General features: G+C 41.1%; 1 protein-coding gene across 6 annotated transcripts in view; it reads left to right on the top strand.

Moving 5' to 3' along the window:
- The window catches only part of LOC126834528 (protein grainyhead-like), a 90,022-nt gene that overhangs the window by 57,325 nt on the left and 17,491 nt on the right, over positions 1 to 15,206 (top strand). For 5 of the 6 annotated variants that reach the window (XM_050566513.1, XM_050566512.1, XM_050566518.1 and 2 more), the window contains 5 exons: positions 90 to 488; positions 6,083 to 6,980; positions 7,971 to 8,113; positions 9,480 to 9,642; positions 14,780 to 14,891. In XM_050566513.1, coding sequence (XP_050422470.1) covers positions 90 to 488; positions 6,083 to 6,980; positions 7,971 to 8,113; positions 9,480 to 9,642; positions 14,780 to 14,891 — 1,715 coding nt within the window. The remainder of the gene's footprint in view (positions 1 to 89; positions 489 to 6,082; positions 6,981 to 7,970; positions 8,114 to 9,479; positions 9,643 to 14,779; positions 14,892 to 15,206) is intronic. The other variant, XM_050566516.1, reaches the window with a different exon arrangement.

Here is a 15,206-nt window from a genome sequence, read left to right as displayed (position 1 = left end):
ACAAACCCTCCCAAAAAAAAAAAAAAAATTGTGTTTGGCCAAGTGTGATCTCTGAACGGCGGACGTTTTGCGTGGGCTGGTTGTTGTAGGAGACGGCGGGGTAGTGACCGGGACGAGGATCACGGTGACGCCGACGGCCACGATCATCACAACGGCGATCACCTCCAGCAGCCGCATCAGCATCACGACGGCGTAATGGCCGATTCCGAGACGGGCGGCGGCGTGGCCGATCAGCCCGCCGAGCCTGGCGGCTGGAGGCCGTCCTATTACGAGCACCCGTTGACCGCGGCCACGTCGGCCATGCTCAACATATCGGGCGGCGACGACCAACAACAGCAGCAGCAGCAACAGCAACAGCAACAACAGTCGGCCGGCCAACAGGGACAAGGCGCCGCGCCACTGAGTTTCGTCTACGAGTATTACAAGCTGCCGCATCTCGCGCCGGTCGCCACTGGCGACAACAAGGACAAGCTTACCGACATTTGGCCGTAAGTTTGATCGTCTGTCATTGTGTGTGCGAAAGTGTGTGTGTTTGTGCGCTCTGTTCTCTTTGCAAAACGCTAACGCGTCGCTTATTAAACATGTATTTCTATCTACGCCTTTGCCGCCCCAACGTACGCCGTTTGCAGGGAACAAACAAATAACCCAAACGTATCGTTATAATATAATATACTATTGTCGCTGCATTTTGCTTTATTAACGCCTTTATTAAAAACGAAATATTTAATAAATATGTTGTCTTCATAATACACTAAACACATTAATACGATAGGTATTATAATATAATGTATCCTGTAGTGATATTTAGTACAATTTGATAGGTAAGTACTATCGGGCGAACCATGTCTGATAAATATGTCTTTCTTTGTCCAATATAATACCTATCATGTTACAAGTTATATCGATTGGTTTGGAAACCGTGTTTTTTTATATTATAGCCTTCAAAACGGCCGGTAAAGTTTTCAAGCTCACTGGATGTTCTCAATGTTATACTACTGTTAATTTTTGTGTTGTGGTCTCAGCCGAAACGAATCGGCCGTATTACACAATAGCTAATTTGTGTGCCGCGCGATCGTAAATATTATAATTTTTTCGAAATAAATAAAAACGGGTCGACGGCCTAATCTAAATATCGTGTTACCCGTCGGGTACGTGTACATACCAAAATTAGACTAGAATCCACCAGCCGGGGTGAGACCTATACGATAGTCTTTTTTTTTTTTTTTTGTAAACGGTGGCTGCAGGTACACTCTCAATGCTTGTACATCTTCAACCGCCGCCACTGTATACATCATGATCTATAATTTATCGCCTCCGGATAACGCGATCACAATGGTCGCGCAATTATATCCTATTGTCGTAACGTTTTCGGCCGTAATATTTCATAGCACGCGGGCACTGCAACCCTTTTTATTATTATTTTTTTCTTCGCCTTGTCGGAGGTCTCAGCCGACAAGAGAAATCCGATATCTACCGCTGCTGTGCACGGTTAATACTTGTGTACCCAAACTCTCGTATTATTATTATAATTGTCGAAATTTAACGGACGAATAAATCCGAAGATTATCATTTCGGACCACACCCTATACATACCTATACTAGATCCGGCAAACCCGTACATTTTGCACGACAACATTATGCATATAAGGGTCGCGTTCTCTATTTTTATGTCGACAATCCGCACACGGTAAGACCACCGGCGGGGCTGCGTTAAACGGATCGTTTCTTCCAGCCCATTTAACCCGGCATTGGTTCGTCTATCCGGATGGGCGTGACAACTGGCTGGCAGCAGCGGCAGCAGCTCGGCACACAATAATATGATGTGTATGTAAAGACAACGGACGGGGAGGGAGGGAACGGACCATCTGAGCGTTTCTTGTCTTTTCATATTATACACTGCGTGTGTGTGTGTACGCGGAGTATTTCCATAAGAAATTAAATACAATTCTATTCGACAGAGGCCCCGGACGGGAGATGTCTAAAAGCACACGAAACGTTGTAAAAACTAAATTAATTGAAAAATAACAACGAGCAGTGAAAATAGAGCCCGAGGCCAACCAAAGTGCATAATATTATACAAAACACCTGCGATACGTTGCGCGTTGAGAGTGCCTCCACCTCCACATAGTATGGTGCAGTATTTCCATGCATAAAGATCATGACCCGCGTGCTTTGGCTTCCGGCGATCATTTCCTTCACTATTGGGAACTTGCCTATGATTTCATATTATGGTCTTTGCTATTGGCCGGGACTTATACTGACACCGTCGTCGTTATCGCTGGACGTTGCAATAAAAAAAAATATATATAATATATACATATTAATAATAAAACTCGGATTTACGACCACGCGTTGGTAGTATTAATATTTATTATCCTACTAATTTGTTTTTTTTTTATTCGCGTGGGACCCAACATGGATTAAAATATAATTCGGTTGTAATTTTTATTAGCTCAAAAGTTGTCGTTTACTACAGTGTCGGTTTTGCCATCCGCGCGTATGCATTTTATTATGTTTATTTTCCTAAACGTGGGATTTCACCTAGTTACCCGAGTAGCGCCGATGACAATTTAATATATTATTATTTTTTAACAGTGGTTTTTTTTTTTTTTTATAGTATAGAAAGTCGCGCGCGAAACGGACGTTTACGTGTGCCTATTAAAAGCGACCGTTATTATTATTATTGTGTATTATAACTTAGGTAGGTTATGGGTATTTTACATTTTTTTTAATAAATTACCGAATGGGTGTGTGTAAATATCGCTGCGGAAAGATTTAAAAATCGGCTTGCGACCGATAATGTAGTATTCGGCTGATCGACCAAACAACTTTCTAATTAGAAGCTTGTGCAATGACATTTCGGATGAGTCTTCGATCCTGTGTATGGGATATAATATAATACAAGTGAAAACCCGCGACGCTCGACGAACTGGGCGAGATGCATTAATTTTGGCATTTTCGACAAGTTTTTATAAGTGTTTGGCGGTGAGCGCGCGCGTTGGTTTGTATACTTTAGTGTAATATATGTATTATATTATGTGTTGAGTGTTGTTTTTTCTGCGCTCTTTCTTTTTCTTTTTTTCCCTCCGTTTATGTTATATTATTCTTTCATTCGGTGGCCGCTTGTGTTGACGAAACCCGTTCTCGGTCCGCAAAGAAGCACACACACACACATGATAGGAGATAGACGATCCGACACGCAAGTCGTCGAGGAGACGTTCGTCTAACGTTACAGCGACATAGCGCGCGCGTTCTGTCCGTATCGAATGTCCTATCCTAGATCCGGTTCCGACTCGGTACTCGCAATATAATATCCGTCGTGTACTTGGGTATACACAATATAATCTGTTACGGACCAGTATTGTGGTCGGGGCTCATAAAGCATTGGGCTTTTCGCGCAAACCGTTTAACGCGCTTAGAACCGAACGAACGCGATTGATAATAACAATATATATAATATATGTTGTACGTATATACTTATGACGGTTGTTGTTCGTGTACCCAAGGGTACCTATAGTGTTTGTAACGCGACACGTCAACGCCATGGATATATGATTGTGTGTATACAGTATGATGTCTCGTGACGAGATGACGAGTTCATTATGACAAGCTCGATGAAGTGATGGGAAATCGCGGGCTATAATAGTACACGCACACACATTGGGAAAGGGCGCCGGAGCGGCATAACTCTCCTCGGGGGCTCTCCCCAAAAAAACATTGTAACGCAATAATTCATATATTATATAATGTATATGATTATTAAAATAAACTAACTAGAGAAATATCCGTTGGCAGTGTGCACACAACAGTAGTATGATGGTAACGAGAACAAGAGGGTTCGCCGCCCCGTGTTGCTAATATGTATGTGTGTGTCTACGGGGTTGTGTAAGAGGACTTATGATAAATCCAAGAGGGTTGTGTGTTGTAAAATGAAACCGATCTCAACACCTGTCCGCGCGATAATAATATTATGTGACCCCCCGTGCCCGCGGTGTGTACCACCGACATATTAGGTGTAACGATGATGGCAGATATTTCGCGTTGACCTTCAAAGCCGATAAATAGTGTTTTTTTTTTTTTTGATAAAATTGGTAAAAACATTTAAACATATTTACAAGAAAATTGCGCCCCAATTATGTCTGCGTATCCAATAATATTTACTACTACAACTAGTAAAACGTTATAGAGTTCAGCACATGATATAATTATTATTGGTAATAAGCGGTCCCGTGCCTAACCCAGAGCCGTCGAGGTGTTTTAAGTCCTATATTAAAGCCATTAAGCACGATATATATAGAATATAATCATTGTTATTGAAACACTTTTATCCGGTAGTCGACTCGGCCGCGCGACGATTATTACTATAAATATTATCCGAGAGATAATAGAAAAGAAAATGAAAATACTTAAGTGTTTCGGGGCGACCGGCGACGGGGGTTCCCCGTTAACGCTTGTGTATAAAATATCTGACCGGCTGATCGTTGCAACGCCTCGTACAAGCTATTAGTCGGACGTCAATCAAACGCACGTTAAAAGTATATTAATATAATCTCCTGTCGCGGCCTTTCTTCTCCATACAATACACGTATATAGTAGTAATCATAACTGAGAAACGATATTATTACTTTTTCCCAGTTGAATTAATTAGTATACATAATATACGAATTCACATTTTGTTACAATAATAATAGTAATATAAAAACTTATAATCAAAATATTATCTACATTTATGTACAAGACGTTTGTCTTAGTAATATGTTTATGATTTTTGTGTGTAAATTCCATTACCCGGTAATAGTTGAAAAGCTCGACCGTGCAATAGCCGTTACATATTTCATTGTAACAACACATGATGTACAAAACACATTGTATATTACAGCCTTTACACTGATGCCGCCGCCGTTGAACTTGTGGGAAAATTATAATCACTATCGCGCTTAACGGACGTCAGATTAATTAAAAAAAAAAAAAAACCGAACGTTCTTTCTATCAGTCGGTCGGTTATATTATGTTATTAATTTAAATATTTTACCGACGTTCAACAATGGCGCCGTATCCCTTTACTCGTGACAATGAGATTTCTTATCTAGAAAACCGGTTTGCGCGCATAAATTTCGCTCGTTTCGGCTGAGATTTCGGCGGGACGGCAACCCAGCAAGGGATGTGTCTGCTTCTTAGCTGTTACTATAGGAATGTACATTATAGTCTCTCACATGGTGTTTCGGCGTTAACACTCGCTGGTGTGTATGTGTACAATCGTCTTCGTCGTCGTCCTAGTGCTGTTTGCCGTGCCTCAATATCGCGTGTCTTTTGCTAAGTCGAGTTCTGGTAACAAGCTTATGATAATAATATTATTGATAATGCCTAATACCCGTCGTACGGTCCTGTCCAGCCGGGTCGAATCCAGATCTATTGCCGCCGATCTCTTAATACTCGCGTTCTTTTTCTTCTTCGTGTACTGTTATGATAAATCCCGTTTTATTGCTATACTTTGGCGCTTTGCTTGTCCATAAATTATATGTGTGTATTTAATCCATGGTTCTGGGTATGTGACCAGTTAGTTGTCGGTCGTTGTGAGTACACAATACGGTGCCGCGAGCTTTCTAATTTCTCGAATAATAATGATAATATTATTATTGCACGTGTGTTGGACCAACCGCAGCCTGTCACAGCGGTATATTATATAGTGTTTGTCGCCTGGAATGCGACGGGACGCAACTCAACGTCCACGCCGCCGTACACTAAATCTACCGGAACGGTTTCGAAGCGTCGGGTTCGGCCTTATTCTTCTTCTTCTTCTTGTTTCGTTATTTTCATAATAATAATAATGATATGATAATTGTCGGCGATTGCCGGAACGCGTCTGATTTGCATTAACCGAAATTTCACGCCGAGAATAAAATAAATAGCCGCCGCAGTCGGGTTTCGATTCCACAAAAATAGAAAATAACCGTTTTGGCCGAGTACAAACGGATTTACATAGTTGTCACGGCCGTAAATGATTTGTTGTGTGTATTATTAATATGTCGTGCCCCCCGTTGTTTCTCAGATAATAACTTTTGCCGTTTTATTATTTTTACAGGACGACGTCATCGCCAAACGGGTCGCTGTTGTCCGCCCAACTGAAACCGAGCAACGGACTTTCCGGGTTGGAGATCGGCGCGTCGCACCTGAGCGACCTACAAGGGCTGTTCCTGCACCAGCAGCAGCCGCTGAAACGCGAACCGGAAGACCTGAGCCACCACCGGGGCGCCAAGAGCAATGCGGACGCGTTGAACAAGACCGGACGGCCCAAAGTGGTATTGGTCGCGCCGGGCAACCACGCGCAAGAGTTGGTCGTCGACGTGGTCAACAACAACAATAACAACCAGGCCAACCACAACGTGAAAGAAGAGTACGGCCACTCGCCGCCGCAGCACAACAACCGGTCGATAAACGGCACGCCGTCGTCCACGTCGTCGCTCATCACGGAAATGAACCCTCCGCCGCCGTCCATCGATCTCATCGCCACCGCGGACGGCCTCAAACCGTCCATGTACAGCACCCACATATTCACGGCCATGACCGGCCAGCACACGGACAGCGGCACGCCGTCGCCCAACTCGTACGAACACTCGCAGTACACGACGTCGTCGGTGCTGGGCGCCAACCCCGGATACATTACCACTTCCGCGGGACGGGCGCCGTTCGCCCCCGACCAGTACTATCGCGAGTACTTTGGCGGTGCGGCCGCCCCCGAGCCCGGCCCTTACGCCACTCAAATCAGGCAGACAGCGTCCTACGGCAGCGACGCCTCGGACGCCGGCGCCGTGTCCAACGCCGCGGCCACCGCCTCCTTCGTCGAGCGCTACGTTCGGCAGAGTTCGTACAACAACAAAGGCGTCATAGCGGCCGCCGGCCTCACCGTCGACCTGCCGTCACCCGACAGCGGCATCGGCGCAGACGCCATCACTCCCCGCGACCAAAACACCATCCAACAGGTAAGCAACGATCAAGTCCGAAGCTTGCCACCGACCATTAAAAAATAGAAATTACCGTAGCGAACAATTTACACCGATGACTCATATTACATGCACGATGCTAAATACGAGTGGTTTAATCGAATTACACGCATGGTATTACGTTGCGCTGTGTAACTATTTATTTATACTTTTTTCCGTCTTCTTCATCGATTCGGTTCTTTACATAACCTATAGAATTCGCATTGTTCGCAGATCACACTCGCCGTAATTGCGGCAAATGTATATAAAAAAAACTTACTTTCACATTTCACTGATAACAGTAACGGTCCACCTATTATATGATAAATCAACGATATACAAAAAAAAAAACACATACCTACCTATTTACTAGCAAAACGTTTAGAAAATAGAACCTAAGCCTTTTTTAAAATTTTTTATTTTACACCGTTTTGGTACTGCTTATGTAACAAGTTTTTTTTCTATAATATTTCAATGCTATATTATATATTAATATTGTTTGAACGGAGTTTATATATTTATACGGTTGCGTAAACAATGATTAACAGCTCGATGGAATCCTTAAAATATCAAATATCCTGTTGATCTAATATAAACACCGCGCATATGATATAAACTCAACTAGACCATTCGTTTAAGTATCGCGTATTGAGGTTGGTTATTGATGTATAGTAACCTGTAACGGGTTTCTATTGCTAGATATTCTTCTAACCATACTATTATATTAAACAATAAAACCTTCCATACTTAAAAAAAAACCAACGAATATCACCGTGACCGATGTTCTTACATATGACGATGATTTTATTTTTTTGTTCTTGCGTTTCTGGAGGTGTTTATCCAAATGATTTGCACGCATTTGATTTGTCTCTCCGCTTGAATGCTTCCCTACGATCTTCGGAAATTCAGGCTCTAGCTCTAAATTTTTTTTTTTTAGTCCTGTTGTGATGTTTTATTAACGATTACTTGTGTTTTGTTTTGTCCGCACAGTCTTTCGATTACAGCGAGATGTGTCAAACACCGGGCATGCTCGGTGAACACCAAACGCAGAGGACGCCCACCGGTGGCCGGTCGAGACCGTGGCACGACTTTGGCAGGCAAAACGACGCCGACAAAATCCAAATACCAAAAGTGTAAGTATAATGTGCATAATTATTATAGTTGTGTATAATCATCATCATCTCGGCCACTGTTGCATTCGAAAGCGGCGTCCGAATGAGAATTACAATGAATAAAAAAACCATAAAAATAATTTTTAATCATGACTCGATAATATAAACGGGGTAAACGCGACGGACAACGGACTTCACTTTCGCAACTAGTTTTTTTTTTTTTTTGGGAGACAGTTTTTTTTTAAGACTTTCCGGTATTGTCGAGATGGCGGCCAAAATTTTTTTTTCTTTTAAAAACGAGATAATAAATTCCGGCATCGATATTTTCGTCTGCGTCGTTAAAATTGTTCAAAACCAGTTTTTGTCATCAGGCGGATTTTCTTTCTCCAAAGCATAATATTATATTGTATTATTATTATAGTTAGTTTTTTCCCCTTAATATATATACATGAATTTTTTGTCGGTTCGCCCGGATTCCGAGTGTGCTAGATTATTATCCAAAAGTATATATAATATATGTACATGATAAATATATCGGTGCGACCCACTTTGCTCGCTAATTTTTTAATCAACCGCCTCCGGATGCTGGTGTCCACTAGTCGTTCCTTTTTTTTTTCCCTCCGAAAAAATATACCCACCGATATATGGGCGTGGCCTCGTCCATATACAATACACATGCTCGTTTACCGTACAATAATATACAATGTGGCCCCTTTGGGCGCGAGTAGAGTAATCTATTTTTTTATTTTAAACCACACACATACGCATATGCACTGTACACGATCTGGATACCGTATTTTAGAAACGCCCTGTAGAGAATTCCGCACGGATATAATCTGTCCGGCGGAAACCGTTTAATTACCCACAGAGAAATCGACCGTTTTCCAATTATAAATAATAACGAGAAACTATATATTATTATTATAATCTATTATGCGAATCGTTTTTTTCTTTACTTTTTGTCTTTAATAATTCATTAAAACCGGAGAAATCAATGTATTACGGGTATACTTAAAATCGGCTTATGAATTATACTCCATTGATATAACGTGAGATTTAAATTAAAAATTTGCAACCAGTTTTTTTTTTTTTACACCAAACTGACAGGCGCGTTTAGCAGATTTCATTATGAGTCGGAGGGTCGAAAATGGGTTTATTCCGCGTGGCTAATCTGTGCTTATAAACGGTATACGGGAAGATTACAGATTTCAATCATGATAAATATATAAGCATATAATCGGATTGCTTAAACAAAATGAACGCCCTTGATAATGGCGTGCGTGTTTTTCTAATTAAATTGTCAATTTATAATTATTATTGAGCGCCAACGCTGCTTGCCCATTATATGATGTTGGTATATCGATGGTTTTCGTTGTTTCTGTTGTAGATTCTCAAACTACGGGTTCCGGTATTTCTTGGAATCGCCAATCTCCACCAACCAGAGACGCGAAGACGACCGGGTGACGTACATCAACAAAGGTCAGTTCTACGGCATCACATTGGAGTACATCCCGGATCCGGACAAGCCGTTGACCAGCCAAACAGTCAAGGTAAAATAATAAACATTATGTTATCAAACATTATATAGGTACTGATAATTGATGAGAACGAGTTAAGCCAGTTTCGGTTTTTTTTTTTAAATGTATCAAAGGGACCCGGCAAACGCGATCCGATCAAAAACTCACCATCCACACATGCACTCAATATGTATAGTAAATCATTTGAATATGTCGTTCAAAAAAAACCAACCGCACTCGGTCGACTGCAGTCCGTTTAAATGGCGTGCGTGACTTTCACCGGGGAGTTTTATCAGTTCATTGCGGTCATATTTATCTTGGCGCAAATCTAATGAAAAAAAAAAAACATAAGTGTGTGTGTGTAACGCAAACTCGTTTGAAATTATTAAAATATATAAAAAAGTACGTAGGCCATTTGTTTATGTTATAGAACTTGCACGCGCGGCCGAGGTGATCATTTCATTAAAAAAAAAACACTCAGACCTGAGGACGATTGAATAATAATATATAAAATATGTACAACACGTCATAATAATATTCTATTTCACCCCGTCGGTATAAGTCTTATCTCTGGCACAAATCAACGGCGGCCACGTGAAAGTTTTGCGCGCATATATAATATAATGTCGGGGCTAAGGCCGTTTGTGATATCCGAGAGCCCAGCACATGTATTATGCGGTTTTTATTTTCTGTAACTTGACGCTTATACGGCAGATAAATAAGGGCCGGAGTCCGTTGCCCGGGGCCCGAAAGCCAACCGTCGTCGTCCGGCAAAGTCCACCGTTGTCTTTATAATATATCTGGCTCGCGGCCGGTCCCCACCCGGGTGTTTTGAGGTTAAGTCAGATTTTGTAATTCTTGAAAATAAAAATTGTTTAAAAAAAATCCTATATGGATGGACTCTATCTGTTGTTGTGTACCGCGCGCACTTACAAACACGAACACCCAGCATCGTCGTCGTCGGTCGTCTGGATAATAATAATAATATATTAATATAATAACCGCCAATCGAACTGCGTGTAGGGATAGCACTATATATATATATGTATATGTATAGAGGTATAAAATTATTATTATTATATATTTTTATCTCGAGGCTATCGCGGACGAGACGGCGGCGGTCAATGGGTATACACCGGGAGAACTCTCGGCTCGAGGTGATTATTAGATAGGCGCTACTAAATGGTTGCAGGGTAGATTGTCGTGATTGGGATTGAGAGGAGGTGGGCAGGTCGATGACCAGAGTCTAGTCTGAAGCCTTGTTTTGGGCACTTAACGTGTTATTATAATACACACACACACACACACACATATACATGTATTATTATATTTTACTTCCATTCGAAAGAAAGTAATTGGACCGTCTTCTTGTAATGATCGCCCGCCGCCACCGCCGCCTGCCACGTTTGCCTCTACCTACGCCCTCGTGTCTCCCGAGATTTTCATCTAAGAGCGTTATACTTTTCATCTCCGTTTTGTTTCTCTCTCTCTCTCTCTCTCTCTCTGTTTCTATTTCTTTTTCTTTTTTTACTACACACGTCTGACATCGCTCGGCCCCTTGAGCCGTGTTTTCATTTTGAGATCGTACGACTTAATAGTCCGTAGCCTATAGTTAAATTATCTGTTCGGCGGACTCGTTATTGAAGAACGGCTATGGCGCGACCGTGCACCATATAATAATGTATGCGGATCGTCCATGCTTTTAAGTGTATCGCCACAATAATAGTTTTCCAAAATTCCCATTGGCCAACGCTGTTCTGGGTCGCGCAAATCTTCCAAAGAGAGTTTTTCGATGCGATGATTGACGGACAAGCGGCCAAGGGCGTCTTTGCTTGAATTCTAATATATTTCGGTTAATCATGCACAACACAAAATTTAAAAAATGATTTAATATTTATATTTTTAATTTCCGAAAATAGCGTTCATCGTGTACAACTCGAAAAATCATATTAAAAATAAAGCTACTAGATGGTCATTATTGATTAAAGATATGGGCACCAGGTCTGTACCACGGTATACCATAGTCCATAATATAATCACTATCTTATATCACACTAGTAATCATACACAGGCTGATTTGTTCACCGAATACCATTCAGGTCGTGTATAGTTTCTGTGTGTGTGTGTGTGCGTGTAAGCTGGATCATAGTTCAATAATCACTCTATGTTTGGGATTTAATTGAGTTTGTTTTTTAATTAATCGCGAATTTCTTTGTGACCTCTAAACCACCCTCCGGCATATATATCCACGCTATGTGTGTTGTTATGCTGTGAATATGTATACTCCAAATATGTATATAAGTATGCGTGCATACTGTTAAGTTTCTACTCCCGAACATGCGTGTCGCTTAGGCAATATAATTGGTTTGCCCGCATGAAATTGATCCTGTAGAAATCTCCATATACTTAAGACGTATAACATGTAATTAAAAAACGTTGTCCGGTCGGAGGCGGGGAAGGGGGCCTGTATTCCACAGCAGCAGCCGCTGTGTTTGCCGGGGTGGCGGTCTCCGTAGGTAGAGCTATAGCTGTTGCGCTCTCCGGTTAAGTCGGGCTGAGATCAGTGATTTATGTGGTAGACAAATAAATGCTCTACCGGCGGATGCGTGTAGACTTGTGTATAATAATAATAATAATGGTTCTAGAAGTCGGATACAGCGATTGGTAATAACTCTAAAACTTGTCGCTGTGTCCGACTGTATAATATACCTACTACATGTACAACGTGGCTACTCCGCCGTTTCAATAATTCATAAGTTTTTTCGCGGCCAACACAGGCGGAGTCTGTGTGCATTAGTTCTGTAGCGGTCCGGGGAAGAGAGCGAGAGGGGTCGCAGCGTGTACCGGGTGTGACTGCAGTAGGAATATGTACATTCATCAGCATACTTATATGAATTTGCAGTACATATTATATAGATATATTGTTTTTTTTTTTCGAAACTCCTACGCTCCCGACTACCGCACGGCGAGTCGAGTAGAGCCCAGACGGCGCAAAGCTGGGAAGGTATTTGTTTAATTTTTTTTTTGTACTAATTCGATTTTGTACGGCCGTCGTACCTATGTAAAGTAACACTATACGCTAACGGTGATTTTTTTTTAATGTAAAGAGATAAAAAAAAAAACGCACCGTAAATGAAATATCTCGGCGAGGGATAAAGGGTAATAACGAAAACGAAACTTGACGGGCGTTAAAATCTCCACTCTTACGTTATACTATTATAATAATATACCGAACACACATCACCGATTTCGCTCTTTGTAACATATATATCTATAATAATAAATATATTATATACACACACACACACACACACGGCGACGGAGACGACTCTAAAAGGAAATTCTTGTTCTGTGAGATTAGGCGACGGCGGCGGCGTTGAATTTATAATGTTTTTTTATATTATTACTTTTTTTTCTTTTTTATACAACACACATCGGACGAACATCTCGGATTCTTGGGGTCAATTGTCAACTCTCGGCTATATTGGATTTCATGATGTGTGCCTCTTCTACACACACACACAGAAACGGATAATGTATTATGCGCGCACCGCAGTTCTCACGGGACACCTGTCTTACGAATTTATCTTTTATTTTTCCGCCTGTGGATTCCGATGGAAATTATCTTTTTTTCGTATCTGTCAGATCGGTGTCGCACATAAAATATGCATATTCTCTATAATACAAGAGCGACGGCGGCGGCATCGTAACACATTTCATGTATATTGTATACATTTTTTTTTTACTTTATATACCCAATAAATTATCGTATACCGCGCATATTAAACCGACCGAGTAAATATATATATATATTATAATAATTTGAATACGCCGTTTATTACTATTATTATGATTACTCTCCCTACCCATTAGCTTTAGCTCTTCTCTCGCCAGACAGAAGCATTTGAAATAAACGAAAATTATGTTTTTATCGTGTGAAATTCAGGATTTCGTGTGCCCGTGTACACGTAGGTATATGAGTGGGCGGTCGTTTTATTCAAAAAATGAAAATTTCAATCGTCCCGTCTTATCTGTAATAATAATATACAATATAATATTGTACTTTGTCCGCGTTACCATCATCATATTACTCAAGTGACCCGCGTGGTTAATTGAGAAACACAACAATATGATCCGATATCCACCACCTACTCTCTTAGCTTTAGTCACGGTCGTTTAAGTCTCTCTCGTTGTGTGTGTGTATAAAATAGCAGGTGGATTGTGCGGCAATCGATAGTTAATAGAAAAGAGGGAAAACGACAATCTCGGCAGCAGGTTGAAAAGAGCACTTTGTTGCGACTCTTTATAGACTGTCTTCCGGGTGGGTGAAGGCAATGGGGCAGGACGGCAGAAAGGATATATAATATTATTATGTATACGTACGTTGACCGAACACAAGAGTTATAGTGTTTAATAATATTATACTTGGCCCACGATTTCCCAAGGCCGAGTGCGTGAGGTTGCAAGTGTGTGTGTATAAAGAACTCGAGCACGTATTCCAAACCTCATTATGACCGATTGTTATTATTACCGCTTCTAGATTGTTTAGTTCAATTAATTCGAACGATTTTTTATAAATTTTTTTTTCTCATATCTATACAGTATACACACATACTCGGGACGATATTTTTTTTATTGCTTTTCCGGTGAAAACAATACAAAAGGGGTTCGGGGAGATTAAAAAAAAAATAATAGCAGAGCGTCTCCACCGCGAACACACGCATTACGGGTGAGTTTCTCGGTATTGCCGGTCACATGAGTCATTTGATTTCATTAAAAATACTATATATATTATGTGTGTGTGTGTGTGTGAGGAGATAACAACTGTAAATTACATTAAAACATTCGAAACGATCAGTATTAATTTTTTTTTATTTTACCGTCCGAACAAACGAAATAAACGGCCGCCGCGATAACTCTTTTGGCCTCTGACTCATCTGTTGTTGTGTAGTAAACCGTACAGCTTCTTTTGCTGACACACGGCGATGCTGCTGCCATCACTATATAGAATAATGCTATACACGCCTAATGGTTTGCCAAATCTATGATATATTACACTTTATACTTGCTACATTGTAGCGCCGATGACTCATTCGCGGCATAACTAATCATGTTAACGTTTATAATATTATTTAATATTTAACTGACGAATCGGTTTGTTATTTCGCAGAGCGTGGTCATGTTGATGTTCAGAGAGGAGAAGAGCCCAGACGACGAGATCAAAGCGTGGCAGTTCTGGCACGGCAGACAGCACAGCGTCAAACAGAGGATACTCGATGCCGGTAAGTCTGTCGTTTTTGTACAAAAATTACCTAACATTAAAAATGAAAAAACAATATGGATGGCCGCCGGCGCACTTTGAGATTTGTTTTAAATAAAACCACAAAACCAAAAATATGACAAATATCATGGCGTGGCAGACCCTGCCTTGATCCGCTCCGTTCGACGATCCTCGTGAAATCTAACACGGCTTCGTGTGTTTACCTGTGTAGAAAAGAGTTGTACATATTAATAATGGTATTTTAATGGAAGACGACCAAGACGCATTACGGTCCAGAATAAAATCAACGGACCGAATCGATGCGTTCTCGTGTTAC

This window comes from Adelges cooleyi, unplaced genomic scaffold, assembly GCF_023614345.1.
Source record: "Adelges cooleyi isolate 19-005CV unplaced genomic scaffold, UGA_ACOO_1.1 ACOO_flye_CR_arks_rails_tigmint_CR_PRNA_21, whole genome shotgun sequence".
Taxonomy (NCBI): domain Eukaryota; kingdom Metazoa; phylum Arthropoda; class Insecta; order Hemiptera; family Adelgidae; genus Adelges; species Adelges cooleyi.
This window is presented reverse-complemented; position numbering and strand designations above follow the sequence as displayed.